Below are 27,739 nucleotides of genomic sequence, written 5' to 3' on the forward strand. Positions count from 1 at the left end.
ATTTATATCCCGATCCAGGACAACTCTTTAAAAGAGCAATAGGCAGACAGCTGCCAGTGCATGTCAGGCAGAGCGCAGGAGCTGGAAACCCCAGCTTATTTCCTTCAAGCTTTAGGGAATCTCCAGCCAGTCAGCTAGTGTCAGACTACAAGAGGCTGTGTTCCAGGAGCCATCTGGTGTTTATTTGCCCCATTTAAAGGGTCCTCCCTCAGACAAGGAGCCCTACTGAGCACTGGACACTAGCAAAGAGATGGGTTCCAGCCTGCCCTAGAGTCTATGCCAAAGCTAATAGTAACCTTCACCCCCCTGCATAGTGTGTTGTTCCATCCACCTGTCCAGAATCAGCAGAAAGAGGTAACAGTTTATGGTTTTCTTCTTATTATATTGAAATAACATGCTTGTGTGAGATGGTTATTGATTTAACCAGAGTGTGTATATTTATAAGACAGGGAACAGTGTCTGGTGGCTAGAGTCACGGATAGGCAGTCAGGACTCCTGGGTTCAGCTTTTGGCTCTGCAAATGATTTGCTGAAGCCCTGGGCAAATTACTTAGCCCCTCCATGACTTAGTTTCCCCATTTGTAAAATGGAGACAATTCTCACCTTTACAGGACTGCTGTGAGACTTAATTAAATTCATGTTTCCAAAATGCTTTGAGATGCTCTGAGATGCTAAGGAGGTGAAAGATAGCCAGTAGTACCGGCAGCAGAAGATGAAGCAATGCAATGCTTTGTTACAGCTAACACAAGACTTGCAACTAACCATTTACTTCAGGAAAGATGTTCGCTTCTGACTTACCGAGATGGAAATCTGCCCTGATTTTTACTCTTTAAAACTTTGTTTCTGAATGCAAATGATTCTGACATTCTTGTGCCTCACCTTTTTTTGCTGTGTCTATCTTGGATTAATACTTTGGGGCAGGAGAAATTTGGGTGAAAAACATCTTACTAAATTCAAAACATTTAAGATTTTATACTAAAAGAATAAATGTGACTACAAAAAAATGGCTCATCTGGCTCTTACGGTTTTAACATCACACGCTGATGCAGTGCTCAGAGGGACGGTCCACCCCTGGGAATTATATTTTGGGACTGAAGATTCCTCCTCAACTGTACTGCTTCCAAAGGGTCCACAGCAAGGAAGGTCTCCCTTTGTCACATCTACTTCAGGGAACTTTAGAAAAAAAATGCCACCTGGCTCACATTGCTAGGAGCACTGTCCTAATATAGCAAGGCTCCAGTGGATTTCTGTGTTTTTTGGCACACTGAGGAGCAGGTTTACTTGAGTGGTGAGGCCATGTGAGCCATGGCTACAGAAGGGTTCCTACAGATGCTACCATTGGTGGTAGTCCAGATGGGATTTGTTTTTCTAAAATCCCCTTGTGTAGAAAAGCTAGCAAGAGAAGATACATTCCTCAGGTGTAACAGGCCCCCTCCCTTCTCTGAAACCAAGAGCCTCAGAGAACAACTTAGCCTCCCCTGAACCAGCTTTACAAAACCGCCAGGCTCTCAAGACAGCACATGCCCCTGCATGAAACAGCCTTCCCAACAGAGCATGAGCTTCATAGAGCATTACCTTTATGTGGTGTACCCCCTTCAAATGCATGAGTCTTGCCTGCACCCTGTACTCACACACATTTTCAAATGGAACCAGCCTTTTTATTGGTTTAGTAGGTTAACTAGAAGTCTGTGGCACAGGATAAATACTCTCATTAACAACAGATGGGACCAATGCTAAAAAAGTCCTTGTGCTGAGACTCTGCTCAGAATCTTGCTCCGGCTTCTTTCTGGGTGAGATTAGATAGCTCTGATAGGGCAATGCAGAGCAGTCTGCCGGCTACACAAGGTAATCTTGTGGACTACACTTCTTATTGCCACTTGTCCTGGGGAGGCTTCACTCCCAAATTCACTCTCCAGTCAAAGCATCTGAGCTTTGCATGGGAGCCTCTTGGAAGGGGAGGAGGACCAAGTTGCAATGGGGGAAGTCTAGGCTAGATATTAGGAAACACTATTTCACTCGGAGGGTGGTGAAGCACTGGAATGGGTTACCTAGGGAGGTGGTGGAATCTCCATCCTTAGAGGTTTTTAAGGTCAGGCTTGACAAAGCCCTGGCTGGGATGATTTAGTTGGGGTTGGTCTGCTTTGAGCAGGGGGTTGGACTCGATGATTGCCTGAGGTCCCTTCCAACCCTGGTATTCTATGCTTCTATGAACCCTTCTTCTCAGGCTGTGGTGTGGCAGAACAGCTGCTCCCTCAGCCTGAAGCTGGAGGAGACCGCACAACACCTGTGCCCTGTAGCCATGTGGGTGGTGGGAGACACTGTCTGGCCAATGGAGCCAGATAGCAGCAGCACACTGACCTCTCTCACCTCTCCCTTCTACTCGCCTGCTCCCATCCAACTCCCTGCTGTGCGACACCACACAAGGTGTCCTCAAAAAAACCCGAGCTCTTTCTAGAAGGTACAGCAGGGCACGCCTGGTGCACAGGTTCCTTAAATCCTGCTTCCAATCCATGCAGCAGAATAACCCAGGTCTGTTGTGGCAGGGGACTCTGTGACTGCATAATATGACAGGATTTGCCCCACACCATACATGATACACACAGACACAAAAATATAAATAGCCTCACAGAAAGCCCCTATATTCATTCAGCTGAACCAGATCTTATCTGGGTTTACATATCAACCCAATGAAGAGTGCATCCTCCTGGCTCAGTCTTAGGGTGAAAAAATAAAGAACTAAGCCAGGAAAAGCAGATCAGATCATTCCATGTGTACAGCAAAGTACTACCAAGGGCCGTTTCAGTTTCATTACAGCTATAGCATACACAGCAATAACAACACTATGCACCCCTTTAGCACAAGTATTAACAAATCAATCCTAAAACCACCCTGGTCAGTTAGGTCTGTATTATCATCTTTTTATAGATGTGCCTTTATGGACAAATCCTATCAAAATTAATAGGGATAATAAGGTTCTGTGGAAACTGAATAAGGCTCTATAGAAATTACTCTAAATAACCTAAAGAATTTAATATTGTTCTCCTTTCCACATATTTTTGTTTGTTTGTTTTTGTCTATACAATAGAATTCCATAGCAGGTATATAATTGTCTATTTAATAACCTATGAAGGTTCAACAAAACCTATAGAAAAGTTATCATTTTCTATTACACAAGATTTTTCTATAAAGCGGACATATAGTAACAAGAGTTAACTTTACTGCTCAATGCCACACAGCAAATCAGTGGCAGAGCTCTGATTAGAGTTTAGCAGTTCCTGGTTCTTCGCCCTCCACTCAGTTCACAAGAACAACCTTCGCTTCTCAAATGACTTGATCTGGTTTAGCTGATGTAAGCAGGTAAGGATCACTGCGAATGTATAATATGGATGGGACAGAACTACTTCTGACTACATGTGGGGTTACTGGAGGGAAGGAAGGCTACCAGAGAAAGCATATGGTGAAACCATTGTGCAGAGTATAGTTTTCTTTTGCCAAAGCCCACATCACACGTTTATCAGCTTTCTTTTCTGCCAGCAGCCATAGCTCAGATTTGCTGGAATCTCAGCATTTGTTTTTACCACTGAGGCCAACCATTAAATAGAAATGAACAATGGGAGTAGACATGAGTATGGGTAATCAGCACAGCCAACATTAGCTAGGATGAAACCATTTTTAGAAGTCATATAAACCCTCATGCTTTAGGACATAAAGCAACCTCTATGTGAAGGGGTTAGGAAGACGTGTCCCCTGAGGCAGGTCATTCCATATTGTCCATAAAGGGGTTTCTTGCCCCATCCTCTGGCACATCTGGACATGGCCATGGTCAAAGATGGGATTCTGGAGTGCCCCACCTCTGATCTGAGCTGGTATGACATTTCCTATGTTCCTGTGCTCCAAATGAAGCATGCTATATTTGGGGTTTATTTTAACTTTTGGAGCTGTGCATGTATTTATATTTAGAATGTTTATTTTGTTTTTCTTGTGTGCAAGGCATTCTTGGCTAAATAAGAGATCCCCCCTGCACCACAGGAACTCAGCTTGATTGGTTGGGTTTTAATAAAAGAGTCCGAAAACACTACCCAACATTCTCTTTAGTTTTGGTCCCATAGGAACTTCCTTGTCTGTGATTGGGATAAGTGAGGGGGCAGCTCAGTCTCTTTTAATTTAAAGGAAGGTTTGAAACCAGGGCTTGTTATCTAAGAGAGGAGGTGCATGAACTATGTGTATTGGCAATTGGAAGGGACAGTGTGAAGCCAGCAGTCAGTTCAGCGTGTCTGCAGTGAGGAACAGCCCAGGGTGAGAGAGAAAGCCCAAGAATGGCAGAAAATACATGAAATTGATATTTTTTAAAGAAGCAAAAAAGATGGATACTTGGATTTGAGAGAGAAAGTGCAAAGAACAGAGAAAAAGTGCGGGGGGGAGGAAAGGGGGGAGGAGACAGAGAGGGACAGTGTGGGGGGAGAGAGAGACTGAGAAAGGGAGTAGGTGGAGAGAAAGAGGGGGAAAGGCAGAAAGTGGTGGGGGGGAATCAAATGAGAGACAGACAGACAGAGGAAGTGGGTGGAGAAGAAGGGGAGAAGAGAGAGAAAGAATAAAGGCGTATAGAACAAACAACTGAAAAGAAGAATATAAAAGAAGAAGAAGAAGGAGCCCCAGGAAGAAGGAGGAGACCAGAGAGGAGATATCGAACATCAGGTAGGTAAAAATGTCATTTAGAAAAAAGAACAGAGCTGCAGAGGTATCAAAGGGAAGTCACGTTGCTAGATTCCAGGGGAAACGGTGGTGGAGGTGAAGATAAGGGTAGCCATAAAAAGAATAAGAACTTGGACACACACATTCTTTTTTCCATTTATTTCTATAACATCCAGACTAGTACTAAGGACAATTATGGCCATTCTAAAAATTTAAATCCTTTCATTACAAGCAACTACAGAAGTTATAGAGGAACCTGCCGGTAGTGAGCTGGGATAACTCTCAATGAGGTGGAATGAAAGCCCCAAATAGCCTCATTACAGTGAAATGTGCAGACGCAGCACTGGTTAAAGTTAACCTCAGCTTTTAAGTGAAGCTGTCCTAAGGCAGGAGGGTGTGGGGAACTTCTTGCTATTGCAAGGGTCCAATGTATAAATGCTTCACATAGTAGATTGGGAGCAGGTTTCTTCGCATGCATGCTGAGTGGTTTAAAAAATGTTCTAGTTTCATTTCCTTGAGGATGTCACATCCCAGCTCTGCCGTTACATAGAGCCTGAGAATGCTGCATGACATTCCTAGGGAGAGCAATGGAAATGTACAGTGCCACCTCTTTAAAATGTCCTTATCACATGTATTGTGTGCAATGTGCAGTAACTGAGTCTCAGGGTTGTGAGCCCTTTGTTCTTTGAACTTCCTCTTGGTTCACATCCTAATCCCAGCAAACCCAGTTAAAAACTGATAACTATAAAGCCCTACAGAGACAAACACTCAACACTTTCCATTCTCATTAATAGCTTTTCTTGAACCTATTTTTCCCCAACTACTTCTTGTTTTTTAATGCATGCATTGTGTTTACCTTTTAATATTGAATATTTGTGGTATTATAGTAACAGAGTTCAATACATAACCAGCTGTAAATTGTTGCCTTTATCCTTCCCACTGTGGGAGAGCTAGTGCCAGGGCTTGACACGGGAGACAGAGCCTTTCATCTCCTAATTTCTCGGTCCAAACCAGTCAAATGTTTGTAGTGACCCTATATAATCTCACTCTACCTAGTTAGCTAGCTATAGTAGCTGAGCACCTTCCACATTAAATCAATACAGCGATAGCGAAGTCTCTAGAGGATTTTGTGACGTTCTGAGGGCAGTTCAATGGCCTAGCTAAATTGAGTAGTTGTCGCAGTCCAGCTGATAGAGTATATATAACCACTTTGTAAAGGACTAAACCAACAGCCTGTTGGCAAAACTCAGATGAGACGCCCTTAGACTGAATGGGCCAACGCAACTGAGCAATGGGGTTTCTACAGGTTAGGGGTGAAGTACATTGGTTGGGTAGCATGTGTGGGCGGTTTGTACTGCTGCTGCCTATGCTGTCCTAAATCTGTGAATAAAGAGCTTTGTATATGTATTTGTGCGTGTGCGCGTGCGCATGTGTGCATATTGTGTCTGGGCATAGGTTAAACAGTTAATCCCTGACACTGCTGATACATTTTCAGTATAAGCCAATCAACTGTGTATTTCTTTTTTTTTTCTGAAACTCACCCCAGAGGAGAGAGCAAACACTTCTTTTCCCATCTTTTGATTCTGCTAGTTTGAGAGAATTCCTGAGGGTTCAGAGTTCAAAATACTGGTCCGACTCGCTAAAGCTCTGTTCACTTGGGAACTATGCTAAACATTTCTGCAACTATAAGCGACAGCTATTTTTTTCCTCCCTACATTATATTTTCTCCTAATATTTTGGGATCTGGAATTCCAGAGCTTTGCTAGAAGGAATTTGTAGCTTAGCAGAAAACACAGGACTTCCTACCCCAACCCTTTTTTCCTTTTTGACCTTCACACAGACTTCACACATTCTGCTCTGATTTGGCCTCATTTTCTGACATATCTCAGTGTATTGAAAATAGACTAGCTGGAATCAGTAATTCAGCAGTCCGGCATGGTTGGCACAGAGCATTTCAGAGTGTATGTGGCACGCCTCGGGTGTTGTTGTGTGAGGCACGAGGACAAAGTCTTAAAATTAGAAACGGCCCTCAGGAGACACCGGGCAAACTTCGATCTTTGGGATCAGAATATATAAAGAGGGAAAGAAATCAATTTTCTGGCAAATTGACAGAAAACAGGGAGATCCTTGTGAACAACACTCCACACTTCAGAACTTTCCTGAAACAAAGAAATACTTGTAGCTATACAATAAGTAATGGGTATACAGATATAAAAAAAACTGCCTGTTGTATCTGTAAAGGAATAAGGGGTCAACCTCTTCTAATGGAGGAACTAGAGAGAGCTTTGCTACACCAGTGCTTCTGTCTCTCTTTGTAAGCCAGCAATGCCTGTGCTATTACTGACATGCCTTAGGTTTCAGAGTGGTATCTGTGCTAGTCTGTATCAACAAAAACAAAGAGGAGTCCTTGTGGCACCTCAGAGACTAAGAAATTTATTTGGGCATAAGCTTTCGTGGGCTAAAACCCACTTCATCAGATGCATGGAGTGGAAAATACAGTAGGCAGGTACAAATACACAGCACATGAAAAGATGGGAGTTGCCTTACCAAGTGGGGGGTCAGTGCTAAAGAGCCAATTCAATTAAGGTGGAAGTGGCCCCTTCTCAACAGTTGACAACAAGGGGTGAATACCAAGGGAGGGAAAATCACTTTTGTAGAGCTAATGAAGCCAATGCAATCTGATTGAAAGTAGACTAGCAATCTGATTGCATTGGCCTCATTAACTATGAAGTGCCATGTAGTAATAGGTACTCTGAAAAAGTAGATCCTAGGTGTCTCAAATTGGGTGCCCAAAATTAAGGGGCCTTTTGGCATTAATCTCTCTGTAGCTCCATTCCCTGTATGTAAATTGGGGATAATACTACCCCTTCACCTCACAGAGATGTTGTGAAGATAAATTAGTGTTTGTGAAGCACTGAAAACTATAGTGATGAGCACCACAGAAAAGCCGACAAGGAAATAATAATTCTGGCTTCAGAGCAGGGTTTGAATAATGTGCAGTAAAATAAGGCATATGACCTTACACTGAACAGGGAGGATAAAACAATATATCGAATAGCTGCTCATTCAGTGAGCACCATCCATCCTGAGCAATGAAGGAAACAGGGATCCTGTGGAATCATAATATGTGATCATGTAATTACAGACTGTATTATAATGCATATACACAAGAGCGCTGAAAGAAGGATTCACAAGTAACCGTAATACTGGCATTTCCTAATTGTTCAGTGGTTGACTTGGCAACCATATTAAGGAGCCTTTAACACGGGGTGGGGGGTATATGTGTGTGTGTGAGTGAAAGCGAGAGAGAGTACAAAATAAACTACCCACAAATTGTATCCAGACTTAGTTCTGAGTGCAAATAGCTGTCCAAATTTGCTATATGTCACATATGTTGAGAGATAACATGAGCCAGGATTTTAGCACTGAGGACTGAGATGGAGGTGAGAATTTCAGATATTTTGTAGAGGAAGAAGAAAAAGAATTTGCATTGGACACCTCCACCTTTCCTGCAATCAGTTATCGTTCCCCTTTGTTTATTGTCCTTCAGCTAGTTTTCAGTCCATATAGCCGCTCTGCTTATATCAAAATGAACTGAGTTTTCAGGTAAAACCTTGCACAGTGCTGTATCACATGCTTTACTTAGCTAACTAAAGTTCAGTTTTATTGCATCTACTGCATTCCTTTTGCCCATTAAAGGTCCACTTCTGCACATGTTGAAAGGATCCCAAGGGACTCTGAAGGTGCTAAGCACCTGCCAATAGCAGGCCTTATTAATACTGTAATTTAATTTTCTTTTAAATCAAGGTTTTAAAATATTATGGGCCAAATTCATTCTTGATGTTACTCCACTGAATCCAGCTTGACTGCACCAAGGCTGAGTTTGCCCCCAAATATCTGGCTATGGTAATGCATGATTTTACACTGATCAAGAACAGAGAACATCAGGTTCCACAGACCAAACAATAATACTCAGAGCCATTCAGCAACTGGAAAAGTTTAAAACTTCCACCAACCCTTCAGATTAAAAAGTTCTGCATCAGGCTGCCTTGCATGTCTGACATATCCCCGACGTATCAACCTGAAGGTGTTCAGTGAGGGCCGTGTGTGCGTGTGTGTGTGTTCAGGAGGTAAGAACTAATTCAAATCCCTTATCTTCTCACTCCCCTTTTCTGTGAATTCTGAGATTTTCCACATTTGGAGTGTGGAAGAAAAGGACACTTCATCAAGGAAGAGCTGAGGGTCCAGATATCAGTGTGATCCTCACAAACATCTCAGTGAACTGAGAAGAGGGACTAGGGAGTGGAGGGACATCTGACCTACACACAAGCCTGGCCAAAGGGACTGGAGAAGAACCTGAGTGAACATGCAAGTCCCCTCTATTAAGCAAGAGTGATTGGGATCCAGGCTGGTCCAGATCTATGCACAGATCTGACCACTGGCACACAGGCTGGAAACCAGTCTGTTTCATTGCATGCCTTGGTAAGGAAGACCAGGCTGATCTCTCTCTCTCTCTCTCTCTCTCACCCACACACACACACACGAGATCTGGAAGACATTACCTGACTGCATATGAAACAGCCAATGTCAGTAAAGAGGGATCACACAGTGCTGTGTTAGGTTTTAGTACCACTTTATGCTCCAACTGTCAGACACCTGAATTTTAAGGAGCACACCTTTGACAGGTGCATTTCTCACTCTCCTGCATTACCACTCCTATTTTAACATATATCTGTCCTCCCCAAAAAAGGACTGGTCTACACTAGGAAATTAGGACAGTATAACTATGTTGCTCAGGAATGTGAAAAATCCACACCCCTGAACGACGCAGTTAAACCAACCTAACCTCCAGTGTAGACAGCCCTAGGTTGACAGGAAAATTTTCCTGTTGACCTAACTACTGCCTCTTGGGGAGATGGATTGCTACACAGATGGGAAAAGCCCTCCATTCCAGAGCCTGGCACTGAAGAAAAGCAACATCCGGTGGATGCAGGCTGTATACATTCCTGAAAGAAAGGTTTCAGAGTAACAGCCATGTTAGTCTGTATTCGCAAAAAGAAAAGGAGTACTTGTGGCACCTTAGAGACTAACCAATTTATTTGAGCATAAGCTTTCGTGAGCTACAGCTCACTTCATCGGATGCATACTGTGGAAAGTACAGAATGAAAAAATGGGTGTTTACCACTACAAAAGAGAGAAAACCTTTTGTAGTGGTAAACACCCATTTTTTCATGCTTTATGTGTATAAAAAGATCTTCTGTACTTTCCACAGTATGCATCCGATGAAGTGAGCTGTAGCTCACGAAAGCTTATGCTCAAATAAATTGGTTAGTCTCTAAGGTGCCACAAGTACTCCTTTTCTTTTTCCTGAAAGAAAGGATCTCTTCTACCTTTCTGGCACTCTAATTGGATCTGTGGCCTGTAAAATATGCCACAAGTGACATCCTCTTGAGATGAGCTCCTTACTGGCTCAGCCAGTGTATGTGTTGAGGATGGCAGCATGGCAAGGGATAGTCCCTGTTAGTTTCACTTGAAGAAACTCTTTCTAGTGTCAAGAGACCACCAGGTCCCAGTTTGAGCCTGAGCTCCAGTTTGTCATGGAATCTGTTAAAGCAGAGCTCTCTGTGCAGACTGTAGATGAGTAAGAACATAAGAACGGCCATACTGGGTCAGAACAAAGGTCCATCAAGCCCAGTATCCTGTCCTCTGACAGTAGCCAATGGCAGGTGCCCCAAAGGGAATGAACAGACAGGTTATCATCAAGTGATCCATGCCCTGTCACCCAATCCCAGCTTCTGGCAAACAGAGGCTAGGGACACCATTCCTGCCCATCCTGGCTAATAGCCATTGATGGACCTACCATCCATGAATCTATCTAGCTTCCTTTTGAACCCTGTTATAGTACTGGCCTTCACAACACCCTCTGGCAAGGCATTCCAGAGATTGACAGTGTGTTGCGTGAAAAAATAATTTCTTGTGTTTCTTTTAAACCTGCTACCTATTCATTTCATTTAGTGGCCCCTTGTTCTTGTATTATGAGAAGGCATATATAACACTTCCTTATTTACTTTCTCTGTACCACTCGTGATTTTATAGACCTCTATCCTATCCGCCCTTAGTCGCCTCTTTTCCAAGCTGAAAAGTCCCAGTCTTATTAATCTCTCCTCATACGGAAGCCGTTCTATACCCCTAATCATTTTTGTTCTCTTTTCTGAACCTTTTCCAATTCCAATATATATTTTTTGAGATGGGGCGACCGCATCTGCACGCAGTATTCAAGGTGTGGGCGTACCATAGATTTATATAGAGGCAATATGATATTTTCTGTCTTATTATTTATCCCTTTCTTGATGATTTGCAACATTCTGTTTGCTTTTTTGACTGCCGCTGCACAATGAGTGGATGATTTCAGAGAACTATCCACAATGACACTCCTCAAGATCTTGGAAACAGCTAATTTAGACCCCATCATTTTATATGTATAGTTGGGATTGTTGTTTTCCAATGTGCATTACTTTGCATTTATCAACATTAAATTTCATCTGCCATTTTGTTGCCCAGTCACCCAGTTTTGTGAGATCCTTTTGTAGCTCTTCGCAGTCTGCCTGGGGCTTAACTATCTTGAGTAGTTTTGTATCATCTGCAAATTTTGCCATCTCACTGGTTACCCCTTTTTCCAGATCGTTTATGAATATGTTACATAGGACTGGGCCCAGTACAGATCCCTGGGGGACACATAGTACATAGGTTTGGGAGTCAGGGCTCTATCACCAGGTCTACCTCCGATTCAATGTGCAGCCTTGAACAAGCCACTTTGGCCCCGATCCTCAAAAGTATTTAGGTGTCTGACTCCTATCATTTCAATGGGAGTTAGGCACTTCTGGGCTTTAGTCTCTCTCCACCTCAATGCCCCCACCCTCATAATGAAGATAATGGCACCTAAGGTCTTCACAGGGTATTATGAGGCTTAATTAAACAGTTCTTTGAGATACACAGATGAGAGGTATTATGGAAACGTGTTATTATCTGAACTCTGTCAGTCTGTGATGGGATCTGGACAGATAAAAGCACGCTCTGTGTGTGAATGGCTGGCAAGTGATTAGCACTTCTACAGGACATGAAGGGCCAGATTCTCACATCCCATGTAGTTCCCTTTGTCCTGCTCAGGCAGCACAAAGGAGCCAGAGAGTGAGTCTGTAACTGGACAACTGAAAATCCCCCCTTTGAGGTAATGGTTCTCTTCACTGGGGTAAAGCCAGCAGAGCTGGCTCCTCCACCAAATATGCCTTTCTCCCCAGTGTAGGGTGAATGTTGGGAGCGGGAGGCGCTCTACTCTGCCAATTCTTACCAGGTGTATGATCTGCCAGTTCCCTAACATCTCCCACTTCCCCACCCCACCCTGGCCCCACTTCAACCAGATGTCAGACACATGAGAGATCACGCCACTATTTTCTTTTCTTTCTTTCTGTCTCCAGTTAACAGGCCTTTGGCAGACAAATGAATATTTGCCTGAGAGTTTCTTTGAATGTCCATGGTCACTGTGTCCAAATCAGGGTCCAGTGCCATGTAAAGGGGAGAAGTGAGCCCAGATGGAGCTGATGCATTGCTATAATCAGTCTCTCTGCTAATTTTAGAAACATCCTGCAGGGCCAGCGTCCTCCTGTCACCTTTTTGTGCGAAAAGTTAGTGCAAAGTGTTGAGCTCAGCTATTTATATCACTGCTGCTGATATTCCAGCCAGTCCTCCAAAGAGGGGAGCTGGTGGATTTTTGGCAACTCCAGAGCAGAAGGGGAGTGAAGTCTTAGGGGAAGAAGGAAATTGCAAAGTACAGAAACTCATGTGGCTGTAACAGCCACACCCACCTACCTCATCAGTGTGAATTTCTTAACCTTTCCCTGAGGCCATCACCATCTGTCAAGGTCAGTGTGTCATCCAGAGCAAGAAGTACTGGTGCATATTGGCTAAAATACTGCCTGTCTGTCATTCAGATCATGTGCTATCAATAAAGGGAAACCAGGAACTTGAACACTTACCTCCTCCAGAAGAAGGTAACACAAATGACAGCCGATATGGATGCTTTGTACTCAGGCCAGCTTGATGTTCTAACACGTGCTGTTTTTGCTGAAGCATTTTTATCTGAGAATTCTTCTGTCGCAAGGCATAAAGTTGGTTGTATTCCATGTGTCGTCCGGCTCTTTGATATTTGGTCTCCCCTAACATTAATATTGTTCCAGGTGACGATTAAAACTGGGATGGCCATCATTTTGTACACAGCTGGTCTTTGTCACATACACTTTCTCTGCTGAACTTCCACTGTTGCCAAGATCTCATGAGTTCACACAGCTCATTTGTTGATCCAGTATAAAGTTAGCAGCCTAAGGGACTATAACAGGGCAGCAGATTCTAAGACTGTATGCATATGCAGAGCTCTTTTGTTGAGTAATCTGGATATCAGGTGATGGGACCCTGCAAAGATATGCAGAGGTATATTTGCTGAGTCACATTGGAATTAGATCACGGGGGTCTCCAATTAGCTCCAGTTTAGGAGTATAAAAGGGCTTAGACACACACACACTCTCTCTCTCTCTCTCTCTCTCTTTCCTTCTCAGAAGCAGAAGGCGAGGACGGAGTTTTATTGCAGGGAAAACCCCTAGAAACAACCAAGCCTGGGGAGGTCAGAAACAGGTTTCAGGGGACTGTGACAAGCTTTCTTCACTTTATGGGACGATGGGGTGGGGTCCTGAAACTTTTCTCTGTTGTAACAAAGTCATGACTTCAAAATGTTTGCGAACCCTGGCTGAAGCTTTATGAATGGCTTACTAGCTCACTAATACCTAAAAACCAGCTAAACAAAAACCTCCAGTCTTATAATGGGACTGGTCCTCAGTGAGGAAAAATCTAAGTTGCAGGGTGGATGAATTAACAAGCAAATAAGATTGTCAGTGATTGAAAATAAACTCTTCTTAGTATGCTCAACAGGCATCTGCTAAGATTTTAGCAGAGCCTAATACAGTTCTACTTTTGTGACATCACAGACAGCAGAACAGCAGCTACAACTTTCACTTCACTGCTATGACTATTAAAAATGCACAAAAAATTAACTACAGAAACTCATATTAATTTTAAGGATCTGAAATTTAAAGACACAAATGTGGAAAAGATAAGGTTCTCATAATATTATTAACTTGTCACATTGCACACAGGCCTTGTTTTCACTACAAATAAAAGGAATGTTTTTAACTTGAGTTAACTACCATGAGGTAAAATCCTAGTGAATACAAGGCAGTATGGCATTTTCATGAGTTAGCAGGTGGAGTTAAAGACTATGGAGGAGCCTAGAGTTTGCCTCAATCAGCTCATTCCTATGAAAACTCCAAACTGACGTGTCTTCTACTTCTGGGGAAATTCTGCACCAACAAATGCAAAATTCTGCATATTTTATTTGTCAAAATAATGCAATATAATCACACCAGTTTCACTTATTTTGGTAATTTATTTAAACTACCATACAGGAAAACAATCACAATAACTGTTCAGCATTTCCTAAACACATGAAAGTTAAGTTACAAATACTTGGTAACCAAGACCCTGCGTTCCAGTTATAATCCTGGATTTTCATTTAAATTACACTACTTTTATTTTGGTGTTTGGTGTTCTGTAAAGTAGAATGTTGCTTTAAATTGTTCAGACTTTCACACAAGAAAGTCAGACAATTTTGCTAATCATTGTCCGGCTTTTTTTTTTTTTTTAAATGGATAAGTAAAATAGATCCTGAGCTGTAATCTAACCCCATTGTGCCTCTCTGGCACAGGAAAAAAAGGGAGAAAGCACTAAGGTCATGGCTACACTGGAAACTTCAAAGGGCTGCTGTGGGAGCACTCCTGTGGCAGCGCTTTGAAGTGCGAGGATTACTCCTGGTAATCCACCTCCATGAGCCTGGAGCCTGTCCACACTAGCGCTTTAAAGCGCTCTGACTTGCTGCGCTCAGGGGGGTGATTTTTCACACCCTTGAGCCAGCAAGTTAGAGCGCTATAAAATGTAAGTGTAGCCAAGCCCATAGACCTTCCTAGCTGAGTATTCCGTTACTGTCATACACAAGAAGCCTCCTTTACACTACTCTGGCAAGGTAAAGGAGCCTTAATTGACTAAGGGTATGTCTACACTACGAAATTAGGTCGAATTTACAGAAGCCGATTTTTTAGAAAGCAATTTTATACAGTCGATTGTGTTTGTCCCCTCTTAAGACCATTAAATCTTGAATGCGTCCACAGTACTGAGGCTAGCGTCGACTTCCGGAGCGTTGCACTGTGGGTAGCTATCCCACAGTTCCCGCAGCCTCCGCCGCCCATTGGAATTCTGGGTTAAGATCCCAATGCCTGATGGGGCTAAAACATTGTCGCGGGTGGTTCTGGGTACATGTCGTCAGGTCCCCCACTCTCTCCCTCCCTCCATGAAAGCAACGGCAGACAATCATTTCGTGCCTTTTTTCCTGGGTTACCCGTGCAGACGCCATACCAGGGCAAGCATGGAGCCCGCTCAGATCTCTGCGGCAGTTGTGACCACTCTAAACACCACGTACATTATCCAGTAGAATATGCAGAACCAGAACCTGCAAAAGCAGGCAAGTAGGTGACAGCAGCGCGGTGAGGAGAGTGATGAGGACATGGACCCAGACTTCTCTCAAAGTACAGGCCACGGCAACTTGGCCATCCTGGTGGCAATGGGGCAGGCTCATGCCATGGAACGCCGATTCTGGGCCCAGGAAACAAGCACAGACTGGTGGGACCGCATAGTGTTGCAGGTCTGGGACGATTCCGAATGGCTGCGAAACTTTTGCATGCGTAAGGGCACTTTCATGGAACTTTGTGACTTGCTTTCCCCTGCCCTGAAGTGCCAGAATACCAAGATGAGAGCAGACCTTGCAGTTCACAAGTGAGTGGCGATAACCCTCTGGAAGCTTGCAATGCCAGACAGCTACTGGTCAGTTGGGAATCAATTTGGAGTGGGCAAATCTACTGTGGGGGCTGCTGTGATCCAAGCAGCCAGCGCGATCACTGACCTGCTGCTATCAAGGGTAGTGACTCTGGGAAATGTGCAGGTCATAGTGGATGGCTTTGCTGCAATGGGATTCCCTAACTGTGGTGGGGAGATAGACGGAACGCATATTCCTATCTTATGACCAGACAACCAAGGGAGCCAATACATAAACCAAAAGGGATTCTTTTCGATGGTACTGCAAGCACTGGTGGATCACAAGGGACGTTTCACCAGCATCAATGTGGGATGGCCGGGAAAGGTACATGACGCTTACATCTTCAGGAACTCTGATCTGTAAGAACGGCTGCAGCAAGGGACTTACTTTCCAGACCAGAAAATAACTGTTGGGGATATTGAAATGCCTATAGTTATCCTTGGGGACCCAGCCTACCCCTTAATGCCATGGCTCATGAAGCCGTACACAGGCACCCTGGACAGTAGCCAGGAGCTGTTCAACTATAGGCTGAGCAAGTGAAGAATGGTGGTAGAATCTGCATTTGGATGTTTAAAAGCGCGCTGGCGCAGTTTACTGACTCGGTTAGACCTCAGCGAAACCAATATTCCCATTGTTATTACTGCTTGCTGTGTGCTCCACAATATCTGTGAGAGTAAGGGGGAGACGTTTAAGGCGGGGTGGGAGGTTGAGGCAAATCACCTGGCCGCTGATTACGCACAGCCAGACACCAGAGCAGTTAGAAGAGCACAGCAGGGTGCGCTGTGCATCAGAGAAGCTTTGAAAACCAGTTTCATGACTGGCCAGGCTACGGTGTGAAAGTTCTGTTTGTTTCTCCTTGATGAAAACCCACCTCTTGGTTCACACTACTTCCCTGTAAGCCAACCGCCCTCCCCTCCCACCTTTGATCACCGCTTGCAGAGGCGATAAAGTCATTGTTGTTTCAAATTCATGCATTCTTTATTAATTCGTCACACAAATGGGGGGATAACTGCCAAGGCAGCCCGAGAGGGGTGGGGGAGGAGGGAAGCATCGGGTTGGGTGGCGGAGGAGGAGGGGACGGAAGGACAAGGCCACACTGCACTTCAAAACTTATTGAATGCCAGATTCCTGTTGCTTGGGCAGTCCTCTGGGGTCGAGTGGTTGGGTGCCCGGAGACCCCCCCACCGCGTTCTTGGGTGTCTGGGTGAGGAGGCTATGGAATTTGGGGAGGAGGGCTGTTGGTTACACAGGGGCTGCAGCGGCAGTCTGTGCTCCTGCTGCCTTTCCTGCACCTGAACCATACGCCGGAGCATATCAGTTTGATTCTCCAGTAGCCTCAGCATTGCATCCTGCCTCCTCTCATCACGCTGATGCCACCTCTCCTCTCGCTCGTCCCTCCTCTCCTCGAGTTCATTTTGTGCTTTCCTGGACTCTGACATTGTCTCCTTCCACGCATTGTGCTGGGCTCTTTCAGCGAGTGTGTTTTTTTCAGCTTCTAATCTTTGATAGCCTCTGGGACAGAGATGATACATGGAGTGATGAAACATTTGCAGCTGTGGGAGGGAAAAAAGGGAGATTAGTCTTTTAAAAGAGACGTTTTAGAGAACAATGGGTAGACTCTTTCACTGTGAACCAAGCTGTTAACATTACACAGCATGTGTGCTTTCTTTACAAGGTTGCATTTTGCCTCTTATATTGAGGGCCTGCCAGTATAGTGTGATAGATCACACATGCAGGGCTGGCGGGCAACAGAATTCGGCTTGCAGGTGGACATGGTAAGCCACAGTCTTTTGGCTACTTTAACCTTCCTAACATGTGGGAATGGTTTCAAACAGCAGCGCCCTCATTTCACATACCAAGCACCCCTTGGGTTGGCCCTTTAAAATGGGTTGGCCATTTAAAAGGAGGGGCTGCGGTTTTTGGGTTAATGTGCAGCACAAACCCAACTAACCACCCCACCCCACCCCACCCCCACACACAATTCTCTGGGATGAGTGCTTCACCCCTCCCCCAACCGCATGGCTAACAGCAGGAATGATTTCTGTTCAGCTACAGGCAAACAGCCCAGCAGGAACGGCCACCTCTGAAAGTCCCCTTAATAAAATTCCCCTATTTCAACCAGGTGACCATGAATGATATCACTTTCCCGAGGATAACACAGAGAGCTAAAGAACAGATGTTGCTTGAATGCCAGCAAACACCGGGACCATACGCTGCCATGCCTTGTTATGCAATGATTCCAGACTACATGCTGCTGGCCTGGCATGGTAAAGTGTCCTACCATGGAGGACAGAATAAGGCTGCCCTCCCCAGAAACCTTTTGCAAAGGCTTTGGGAGTACATCCAGGAGAGCTTCATTGAGATGTCCCTGGAGGATTTCCGCTCCATCCCCATACACGTTAACAGACTTTTCCAGTAGCTGTACTGGCCGCAAATGCATCCCAAGTCTTCAGGGCAAATCAATCATTAAACACGCTTTCTTTTAAACCGTGTATTATATTTACAAAGGTACACTCACCAGAGGTCTCTTCTTCGGTGAAAAAATAGTTCCTGGCTGTTGGGGAAAATGGCTTCTCCGCTTGCTTCCTGTGCTTCAATCTCCTCCTCCTCATCATCTTCCTCGTCCCCAAAATCCGCATCCCTGTTGCGTGAGAGTCCACTTATGGAGTCCACGCACAGGGCTGGGGTAGTTGTAGGGGCACCCCCTAGAATGGCATGCAGCTCATCATAGAAGCGACATGTCTGGGGTTCTGGACCGGAGCGGCCATTTGCCTCTCTGGTTCTTTGGTAGGCTTGCCTGAGCTCCTTCAGTTTCACATGGCACTACTGCGGGTCCCTGTTATAGCCTCTGTCCTTCATGCCCTTGGAGATTTTTTCAAATATTTTGGCATTTTGTCTTTTCGAACGGAATTCTGATAGCACGGATTCGTCTCCCCATACAGCGATCAGATCCAGTACCTCCTGTTTGGTCCATGCTGGAGCTCTTTTGCGATTCTGGGACTGCATGGTCACCTGTGCTGAAGAGCTCTGCATGGTCACCTGTGCTGAAGAGCTCGCCATTCCTGCCAAACAGGAAATGAAATTCAAAAATTTGCGGGGCTTTTCCTGTCTTCCTGGCCAGTGCATCTGAGTTGAGAGTGCTGTCCAGAGTGGTCACAATGGAGCACTCTGGGATAGCTCCCAGAGGCCAATACCATTGAATTGCGTCCACACTACCCCAAATTGGACCCAGCAAGGTCGATTTCAGCGCTAATCCACTCGTCGGAGAGGAGTACAGAAACCGGTTTTAAGAGCCCTTAAAGTCAGAAAAAATGGCTTCGTAGTGTGGACGGGTGCAGGGCTAAACTGATCTAATGCTGCTAAATCCGACCTAAACTTGTAGTGTAGACCAGGGCTAAGAGTGGGAACAATTAACTAACAATGGGAACATCAGCAGCCTGCCTGTTTAGTTGTTACATTTCTGCTCTGCCTCAGAGACAGAGCCTGCTTCACACTACACCTCCAAGCCCAGGATGCAGCAACAGGGACAAGAGGGACAGAGTGAGTCTCTCTCTCACTCATTGGCACCCCACCCCCTTAATGTCTCTCCATGGAGGCATGCCCAGCCTCCCTCCTCCCCCACAGTGGTGATCTCTCTGCTGCCGGCTGCTCCCAGCAGATGTGCCCGGGCTGCCAGGGAAGGGGCGTGTGTTCCCTACAGATTTCTTGGCTCCCCCATTTTTCTGCGGGGGAGCCAAGAAATCTGTGGAAGGTATGAATTCTGTGCCCCTTCCCCGCAGGGCACAGAATTCCCCCAGGAGTAATCTTCAGTAGAATTTTACCTCATGTTAGCTACTTGAGTTAAGAACACACCTTTCTTCCTAGTGAAGACTCAACCCATACTATAGACTCAACCCATAGTATATAAAGTTAGGTATGTATTTAAACAGTCCAATTAGTCATGGGAAATATTATGAATGTGTAATGTGGGTAAATTAATGTTACCCAAGAACCCTTTCCATTATTTCTGGACTTTTCATACATTTTATTTTTTCACCTTAATCTTGCATCAATTTAGATTTTTATATTTAATTCATGTCTAGAACTGCAGAGTCCTATAACTTGAGCAACAAGTTTTAGTACTTTGGAAACATCTGAACATTGTACAAAATGCCAGTGTGAGACCAAAACCATTAGAACTGATGAGAAATTGAGCTAAGTCCATGATTCCAGTCCACAGAAGACCAGTGTGGCAACTATTTGGATTTAAAACTTTTTAACTGCAAAAGCGGGTACTGGAAATTTTTGCCTTAGCGAACAGGGTATACAGAGAGAAGTCAACTAGCATTAACCAGTGTTGATAGGACATAATCTTATCGGCAGTATCAGTCACCCATCTACTTCAAATTATGGGAGGCTCCCTAGCAAAGGCAGAATCCTGAAGGAACACATGCAAGTAGTGGACATGCACACGCACAAGATGAGAGAAAAGTGTACAGCTAAATCTCTGTGCCCTGTAGAAAAAACATTTCAGACATACAACTATGCTATGGCACACTGGACTCACTGGTAACAGACTATTTACAGACTTATCAGGAGATAACAGGGTAGATACCACATCGTTCCCATTATGGAGTTACCAAGCAACATCCAAGAAACATAATGCATCATTTCATAGTAACTATTTATAAATAACTCATATCACCAACATATCAGCCTGTATTTAATCCCTGGTCTGCTTATAGCATTTTCCCACAACGTTGAAACTGTATATGAACTAAAGTCAGAAAATTCAGACAGTGGGACAGATCCTCGGTGGCATCAAATCTACATCCAGTGCAGCTGTGGGGAGTGAATAGGTGACTAAGCCACTTTACTGCTCCCCAAGTTCTGAGATGGCTGGGGATTGAAACAGCCTCTAGTATAATTTAGAGCAGCCTCTGGGTGGCTCTACATTATGGCAACTGAAGTGGTCTAGTATGGAAGCAGGTGTGCTATCCAGGATCAGCCAGAGCCCCATCCACTCACTTTGCCCAGTCCCATCTGTGGCATGCCCCATCCCCATCCTGAAACATTCCCTACATGGAGTGGGGGAAGTGAACAGCCACCTAGCAACTCTCCTCTGTCAGGGGGAATTCTTGGCTGTCCCTTAAGGGCAGCCTGCAGCAGCACAGAGCAGCCAAAGCCAGTTTTGAGGATTAAGCCCACGATGAGCTGTAACTGGATGACACTGTACATATACACTGTAGTATAAAGCACCATGTGCAGTGCTATATTTTACTCCCCACACTATTTAACAAGGGGGTAACTTATTGTTCCTATACAAATCATATCCTTGTATACTTCAACTTTTATGCATGGAAAATCTCAACCATATTGCTGCAGTAAATTTTCATAATTTAATAAAGTCTGAAACTCCACTCTCCATGGAAGCTATACAATCTTTGCTCAGGGAGAGTCATTAGCACTTGTAGACAAGACAAAGAATGATTAGGAAAGACTTACATTTCTGGACCTTTGTGGTGTCAGTATTTCCCTCGTGCGGTGATTTTTATTACCTTGCCATTGTAGTTATTATGTTTTCCATTTGTTAAGAGGTCATAAGATACTTTGTTTTTGAAAGGGGTGTTTTAGCGGGCATATTATCATGCCCCTGTAAGGTAGGTATGGTAAGTATAATTGGACCAAATTAATCTCTCTTGTATCTCTCTTACTCCAGAGTTACAGTAAGGCTGAATTAAACCCATTATTTCCATATTACAGATGGAGATTTGAGGCACAGAGAGATTAAGTGACTTGACCAGAGGGAGTCTAGCAGAGTCTGGGATAGAACAGAAACCAGATCTCTCAATTCCTAACCCTGAGCTTTCAGTACAAGATCATCTTCCCATGCCTCTCATCTGACCTTTATAACTAACTAATGGTCTTTATAGATAATTTTAGTCCCATGGTACATCTCAGAGGGAGGTTTCTTTTCACCTGAATGGTGAATTTTGACTTAAAAATAGCAAGGCCTGATGCTAAGATTTTACAGCATTCCTGTATCAGACAAAGGGTTTTTCTGAAGCAAGCATCAACAATCAGAATTTGGATTACAAGGTTGGAAGAGGACCTGAGATCATTGCTGGCCCAGAAAATGTTTATGATTTATGTCTGAAAGTGTTGGAATTAACTACACACAGCAACAACAAAATGAAATCATAGAGCTTGGGGGGCGGGGGGGGTTCCTACACATTTATTTGAATGGTGGCACTCAATTCTGAAATGAAACCCAGCAGAGTAAGAAGATTCTGCATGCATTTCAAACATCTAGCATGTCTGTGCCACTGATACATCCATTTTAAATAGGCTACAGCAGAAGGCCAGCATAAGCAAAAGGAAGTGCAAGGATACTGCTCAGTCCTAGCTTTGGATTCAAATCTCACCTCTCAAAGTATCTGTACATTTGGGGAATCCCAAGAGAACAGTTCTGCTATCCATACAGCAGAAGGAGAACCACCTTAGATGCAGGTTCCATAGAGGATAAATTTAAGCTCAGACCACAGAGTAAATATTTCCTGAATCAAGAATAAAATCTGGTACATCTCAAATAGTTTAACAGCCAAGTTATCACTCTCTAGTCTTTATACTAATTTATATTTTATAAAAGCTACCACAACCAGAACAGATCAATGAACCATCTAATTTGGTGTCCTGTCTTTAGCATGAGGCTCAAAGCCAGATGCTGAACTCACACGGCTATAATGCACTGAAGTGGGAGTGTGGGAGGGGGTTTCTTTCAGAAGGGTGTTTCAGTACACACATTCACAGAAGATTCCTGACTGCCTCTCAGTGCCTTTCAAATGCAGCATTTTCTGATTTAAGGATATGAGTTCCCCTCACCTGTCTCAGAACCTCTCTCTCGCCATCCTTTTTCCACAGAGGCTGTGGCTCCACTGAGCAGAGATGGATAACTGGACCTTCCTGGGAGAGTTCCTTGAAGAGGTCCACAAGCATTCCACCGTGGTGGGAAAAGTCTGGCTGACCGTGCTTTTCATCTTCCGGATGCTGGTGTTGGGCACAGCGGCAGAGTCCTCGTGGGGAGATGAGCAGTCTGACTTCATGTGTGACACCCGGCAGCCTGGCTGTGAGAACGTTTGCTATGATAAGGCTTTTCCCATCTCCCACATCAGGTACTGGGTCCTTCAGGTCATCTTCGTCTCCACCCCATCCCTGGTGTACATGGGGCATGCGATGCACACAGTGCGCATAGAGGAGAAGAGAAAAATGAAGGAGGCAGAAATGAGGGCAAAGGAGATTAGAAGCAGTGGTGACACTTACCACCAACAGGAGTACCCTGTGGCAGAGAAGGCAGAGCTCGCCAGTGGGGAGGAATCAAGTGGGAAAATAATACTCCAGGGTAGCTTGCTGAACACCTATGTCTACAGCATTTTGATCCGCATCACTATGGAAGTGGTCTTCATCGTTGGACAATACATCCTCTACGGGATCTTCCTGCAGACTCTGTACACCTGTCACCGGGACCCTTGCCCTCACCCTGTGAACTGCTACGTCTCGCGGCCCACAGAGAAGAACGTCTTCATCATCTTCATGCTGTCCGTGGCGATGTTGTCGCTCTTGTTGAGTCTGGCCGAGCTGTACCACCTGGGGTGGAAAAAAGCCAAGCAGAAGTGTGCTAAATCTTACAAACCCAGCCCCACCATGGCTGCTGGCAAACTGGAGCCTGCACCGCAAGTGGAGAAGGCTCAAAGTTGCACTCCCCCTCCAGATTTTAATCAGTGTTTGGTCAATCCCAATGGGAAATTCATCAGCCCTTTCAGCAATAAAATGGCCGCTCAGCAGAACACAGACAACTTTGCCACTGAGAGTCAAGAGAATGCAGCTGGAGGAGGACAATTTATCCAGATCAGCTATGCACAGAGTCCTGAGGCACCCAATGACTCTGCCCCCCACCAGGTCTCCAATGGTTATTTCAATGAGAAACGCAGGCTCAGCAAGACCAGCCGTGCCAGCAGTAAGACTAGGTCAGATGACCTGTCTGTGTGACCTGTTATCAGGTGGGGCAAGGAGGGAGGGAAAGTCTCAATGCTAAGCAAAACTTCTGCAGTGTGGACTTTGAACTCGTGCCATTCTGCTCTCTGTTTTATGGCCCTCTGCTCCTTTTTAGTGAATGGCACTGCCCTACTCCAGACAACACTTCTCAAGCCTTAGAACAGGGGCAAACTTTCCCAATAAAGGGCAGGTTATATTTCAGGTGATCACACTGGAAGGGTGGGTGGAGATCATGTATTATGTGATGGATGCTCATTCGTTCTACAACTTTATCTACTTTATCTTGCTGATAATCGTAAGTACAGGGTAGCCTCTCACCCTAGTAGAATACTATTTTATGACTGAGAGTATTCCAGCTTTTTAAGCCAAGGGTCTGAGAAAGGGCATATATATAGATTGGAACCAATCTAGTCCAGGGAGCTGAGGAATCTAGGACAGGTTCTTGTCTTCCTGTCGGCTGCATCCAGAGTCTATGCCAAAGCATATAAGTGCAAGTCAGGTTTTTCTCTTCCTTCCAGCAGGATACACCCAGAATTTGTTCCAGGAGGCACAGAAATCCAGTTCAGGATTTTCTCCTGTTCCTAGGGATCTGCACCCACAGTCCATTCCAAGGAAATCTAGAATCCAGATCAGCTTCTTCTGCCTGGTGGTGCTGCATGTAGATTCCATTCCAAGTGCACAGAAATCCATTTCCACCTCTTTCCCTGTAGATCCTCTTTACACATTGGGCAGTCTCAAGTAGTTCCTCCTATTATTAATTTCTTTCTCTTACAGTAGCCCAAAGGACCCTGTCACAATCAAGTGCTGAGTGACATAATCACCCAAAATAAAAAACAGTCTCTGCCTCAAAGATCTTACAATCTAACTAGAGGCAGAACATAAGTTGGTGTAGTGCACAAGGGAACGGAGGGGAAGGAGGAAGAGAAGTGTGACAGGAATAGGAAAATAAGATTGTTTATATTCAAGGGATGTGATCGTTCCCCTCTATTCGACACTGGTGAGGCCTCATCTGGAGTACTGTGTCCAGTTTTGGGCCCCACACTACAAGAAGGGTGTGGAAAAATTGAAAAGAGTCCAGCGGAGGGCAACAAAAATGATTAGGGGACTGGAACACATGAGTTATGAGGAGAGGCTGAGGGAACTGGGGATGTTTAGTCTACGGAAGAGAAGACTGAAGGGGGATTTGATAGCTGCTTTCAACTACCTGAAAGGGGGTTCCAAAGAGGATGGCTCTAGACTGTTCTCAGTGGTAGCAGATGACAGAAGAAGGAGTAGTGGTCTCAAGTTGCAGTGGGGGAGATTTAGGTTGGATATTAGGAAAAAATTTTTCACTAGGAGGGTGGTGAAACACTGGAATGCATTACCTAGGGAGGTGGTGGAATCTCCTTCCTTAGAAGTTTTTAAGGTCAGGCTTGACAAAGCCCTGGCTGGGATGATTTAATTGGGGATCAGTCCTGCTTTGAGCAGGGGGTTGGACTAGATGACCTCCTGAGGTCCCTTCCAACCCTGATATTCTATGATTCTATGATTCTATGACTGGCAACTTGCCAGGAGCCTGAACACAGCAGTTAATTTGCAGAAAATACAGCAGATGGTAGCCAACCTCATATTTAATGGAGAGGCGCCACCTACAGGGACCACAGGACCTGCCATTCCTAGTCACTCAGATAGAGATGGAATGTTGGCTAGCAGGAGCTGTAATCTCCAGAGATTGCATCTCCCCCTTAAAACTGAGGCTGGTCAGGAGCTGCAATATTGAACTCACCAAGCCATACACTGGCCACCTCATTGTTGCTTTGAAATTATTTTAACATGGAGCTACATCCACTTTGCAAGCACATCAAGTTACAACTTTTCTCTCCTGAGAAAAACAGAAATAAAACACTAAGCCAGTGGTTCCCAAACTTGTTCCACTGCTTGTGCGGGGAAAGCCCCTGCCGTGCGGGCCGGTTTGTTTACCTGCTGCGTCCGCAGGTTCGGCCGATCGCGGCTCGCTGCTCCAGGCCAATGGGAGCTGCTGGAAGCGGCGCGGGCCAAGGGATGTACTGGCCGCCGCTTCCAGCGGCTCCCATTGGCCTGGAGCAGCAAACCGCGGCCACTGGGAGCCGCGATCAGCTGAACCTGCACACGTGGCAGGTAAACAAACCGGCCCGGCCCGCCAGGAGCTTTCCCTGCACAACTGGTGGAACAAGTTTGGGAACCACTGCACTAGGCCTTTGAATGAAATGCTTTATATTTTTCTCTCTGTTCCCTTTTCTCTGCCTGGGCCCAGACACATTATGCCACCTTGCCTTACCTATCCCACGTAAATGTGCAATGAATTCTACTTGAATTTTTAACATTATGTATGTAGCCCCTTCAAGATCTGACTGGTAGTTAAGAATTGTCTGTTTTCCTCCAAAAAATAAAGTGCCTTAGTGTCCAACTATGGAAATACCTTCATCCCACAGTCAGGCCAGCAGATAGACCCTGGCATCCCTGGGATATTACCCAGGCTACCTGCTGAAGGGGCCTAAGGAATTTTCCCAAGATACTTTTTAGACTAGTTTCAAGAGAAATGTCCACTTAACCAAAATAAACAGATTTTCCCATGGATGCAAATATGTCACTGGTAAAAAGGAGAGACTATGGTGTGAAAAGACATGATTTTTTTTTCTCTTTAACAAACGTTTTAAGTACATTTAGTTCTATCGAAAGGATGCTAGACCGACAGCCCTGGAGAGTGAGGTCCTCTGTTCATCATCAGAAGAGTTACAGCACAGGCCGTGGTTGTGCAAGCTTCCTCAACCCTGCCCGGCCAATGAACCTTAACCTCAGCCTCATTCTAGAGTGAGAGCACTGTCCAGCTTCTATTGCATCCATCAGTCCTTGGCCGCTCTGCTGAGTCTGCCAGTTCTTATTCGTTCAGAAATCGACAAATGCACTGATTCTTTTCACCACACAGGTCAACCTGAGCTCTCATCAGATGGCAACACTGGTAATGAGATAAACGAGGATCCCAAAGCAAGGCTGTTCAAGCAGCACTTAGGGTGGTTCCTAGTCCCCAAACCCAACCTTGACCCCCATTCATTTGGTCATTGCAGAACTGAAACAAGGGGATTAAGTTTATCTTTCTGTCTTTGGAGGATAAACTAGTCCTCGTCCAACCTACTCCCTTTCATTTACCTTGCCCTTTTGAACATGTGCAGCTGCTTATAAATGGTTGAATTGTGTGTGTATGGGCTTGGAGTGATTTAAGACAGGACTGATCTATTCCCTCCTATATCTGCTGTTGAAAGTGATGGTCACTCCTTGAGTCCGATGCAGTGCATGGTTTGGTACAGTTGCCTGCACATGAAACAAGAGGAAAACATTTTAGTTTGTAAGTGATTTATGTACATGTATTTTTGAATCAGGAAAAGATGTGTGCTCTCCTGAACAAGAGTTTTTAAACAATTGTGCCTAGTTTGTCCTAATAAAGTTCTGATATCATCTCCTATTGTTCATGTGTCTCCTCTTATGTGTCCAAGAATGAAAGAATGAGCTGCTAACATCTATGGGTTTCCATCCCAACTTCTGCCTGTCAGCTATCACAGAGATTCCCAAAACAAACGTGAGCCATTGCTTGGAATTCTGGGTGTTTGAGGGGTGGGGGTCGGAGGAAATATATGGCCAACTATAAATGTTGAAAAACTATTGTTTTACCAGCTGGTGGAGTCAAGGGAACACCCCACACCCTCTGGTTTATCAGAGAAGAGAAGGAACACAGGAAGCCAGCTAGGGACAAACAGCACTGGTTGTAGCTCTGCAAGATGTTCTCAAAAGGATGAAGGGTAGCAAAATCCAGCCTGAAGAGTTCAATTGTGCTTCCATCAAAATCAGTCAACCAGGAAGAGGGCCTTGAGAGGGCTCCTCTAGCCACCTGATCCTGAGAGGACTGACCACCCACACTCATCGCTGTCTTCAAAGACAGTTTGGGGCACTCATCTCTCACAAGATTAGGCTGTCCAACCTACAAACTCCCCTTCTCTCCCCTGTCCAAACAGCTGACTTCTCTCCTTCCCAA

General features: G+C 44.8%; 2 protein-coding genes across 5 annotated transcripts in view; one reads left to right on the forward strand and one right to left on the reverse strand.

Annotated features, from left to right (window-relative positions):
- The window catches only part of GJA8 (gap junction protein alpha 8), a 113,444-nt gene that overhangs the window by 62,931 nt on the left and 22,774 nt on the right, over positions 1-27,739 (reverse strand). The window contains exon 2 of one of the 2 annotated variants that reach the window (XM_074971823.1): positions 12,725-13,157. The gene's annotated coding sequence lies outside the window, so the exon portion shown is untranslated. Of the gene's footprint in view, positions 1-12,724; positions 13,158-27,739 lie in introns of those variants that run through there. The other variant, XM_074971827.1, reaches the window with a different exon arrangement.
- On the forward strand, positions 23-27,153 carry GJA5 (gap junction protein alpha 5). Of its 3 annotated transcripts, none has more exons than XM_074971845.1 (3): positions 23-354; positions 22,564-23,666; positions 24,213-27,153. In XM_074971845.1, exons 2-3 carry the CDS (start codon positions 22,588-22,590, stop codon positions 24,277-24,279), a joined length of 1,146 nt encoding a protein of 381 aa, XP_074827946.1. In that variant the 5' UTR covers positions 23-354; positions 22,564-22,587; the 3' UTR covers positions 24,280-27,153. The 3 variants fall into 3 exon arrangements, with proteins under 3 accessions (XP_074827946.1, XP_074827939.1, XP_074827952.1); XM_074971838.1 differs by lacking the exon at positions 23-354 and adding an exon at positions 4,465-4,694; XM_074971851.1 differs by lacking the exon at positions 23-354 and adding an exon at positions 4,466-4,694 and having other exon boundaries at positions 22,564-27,153.

Source organism: Natator depressus, chromosome 1 (assembly GCF_965152275.1).
Source record: "Natator depressus isolate rNatDep1 chromosome 1, rNatDep2.hap1, whole genome shotgun sequence".
NCBI classification, from domain to species: Eukaryota; Metazoa; Chordata; order Testudines; family Cheloniidae; genus Natator; species Natator depressus.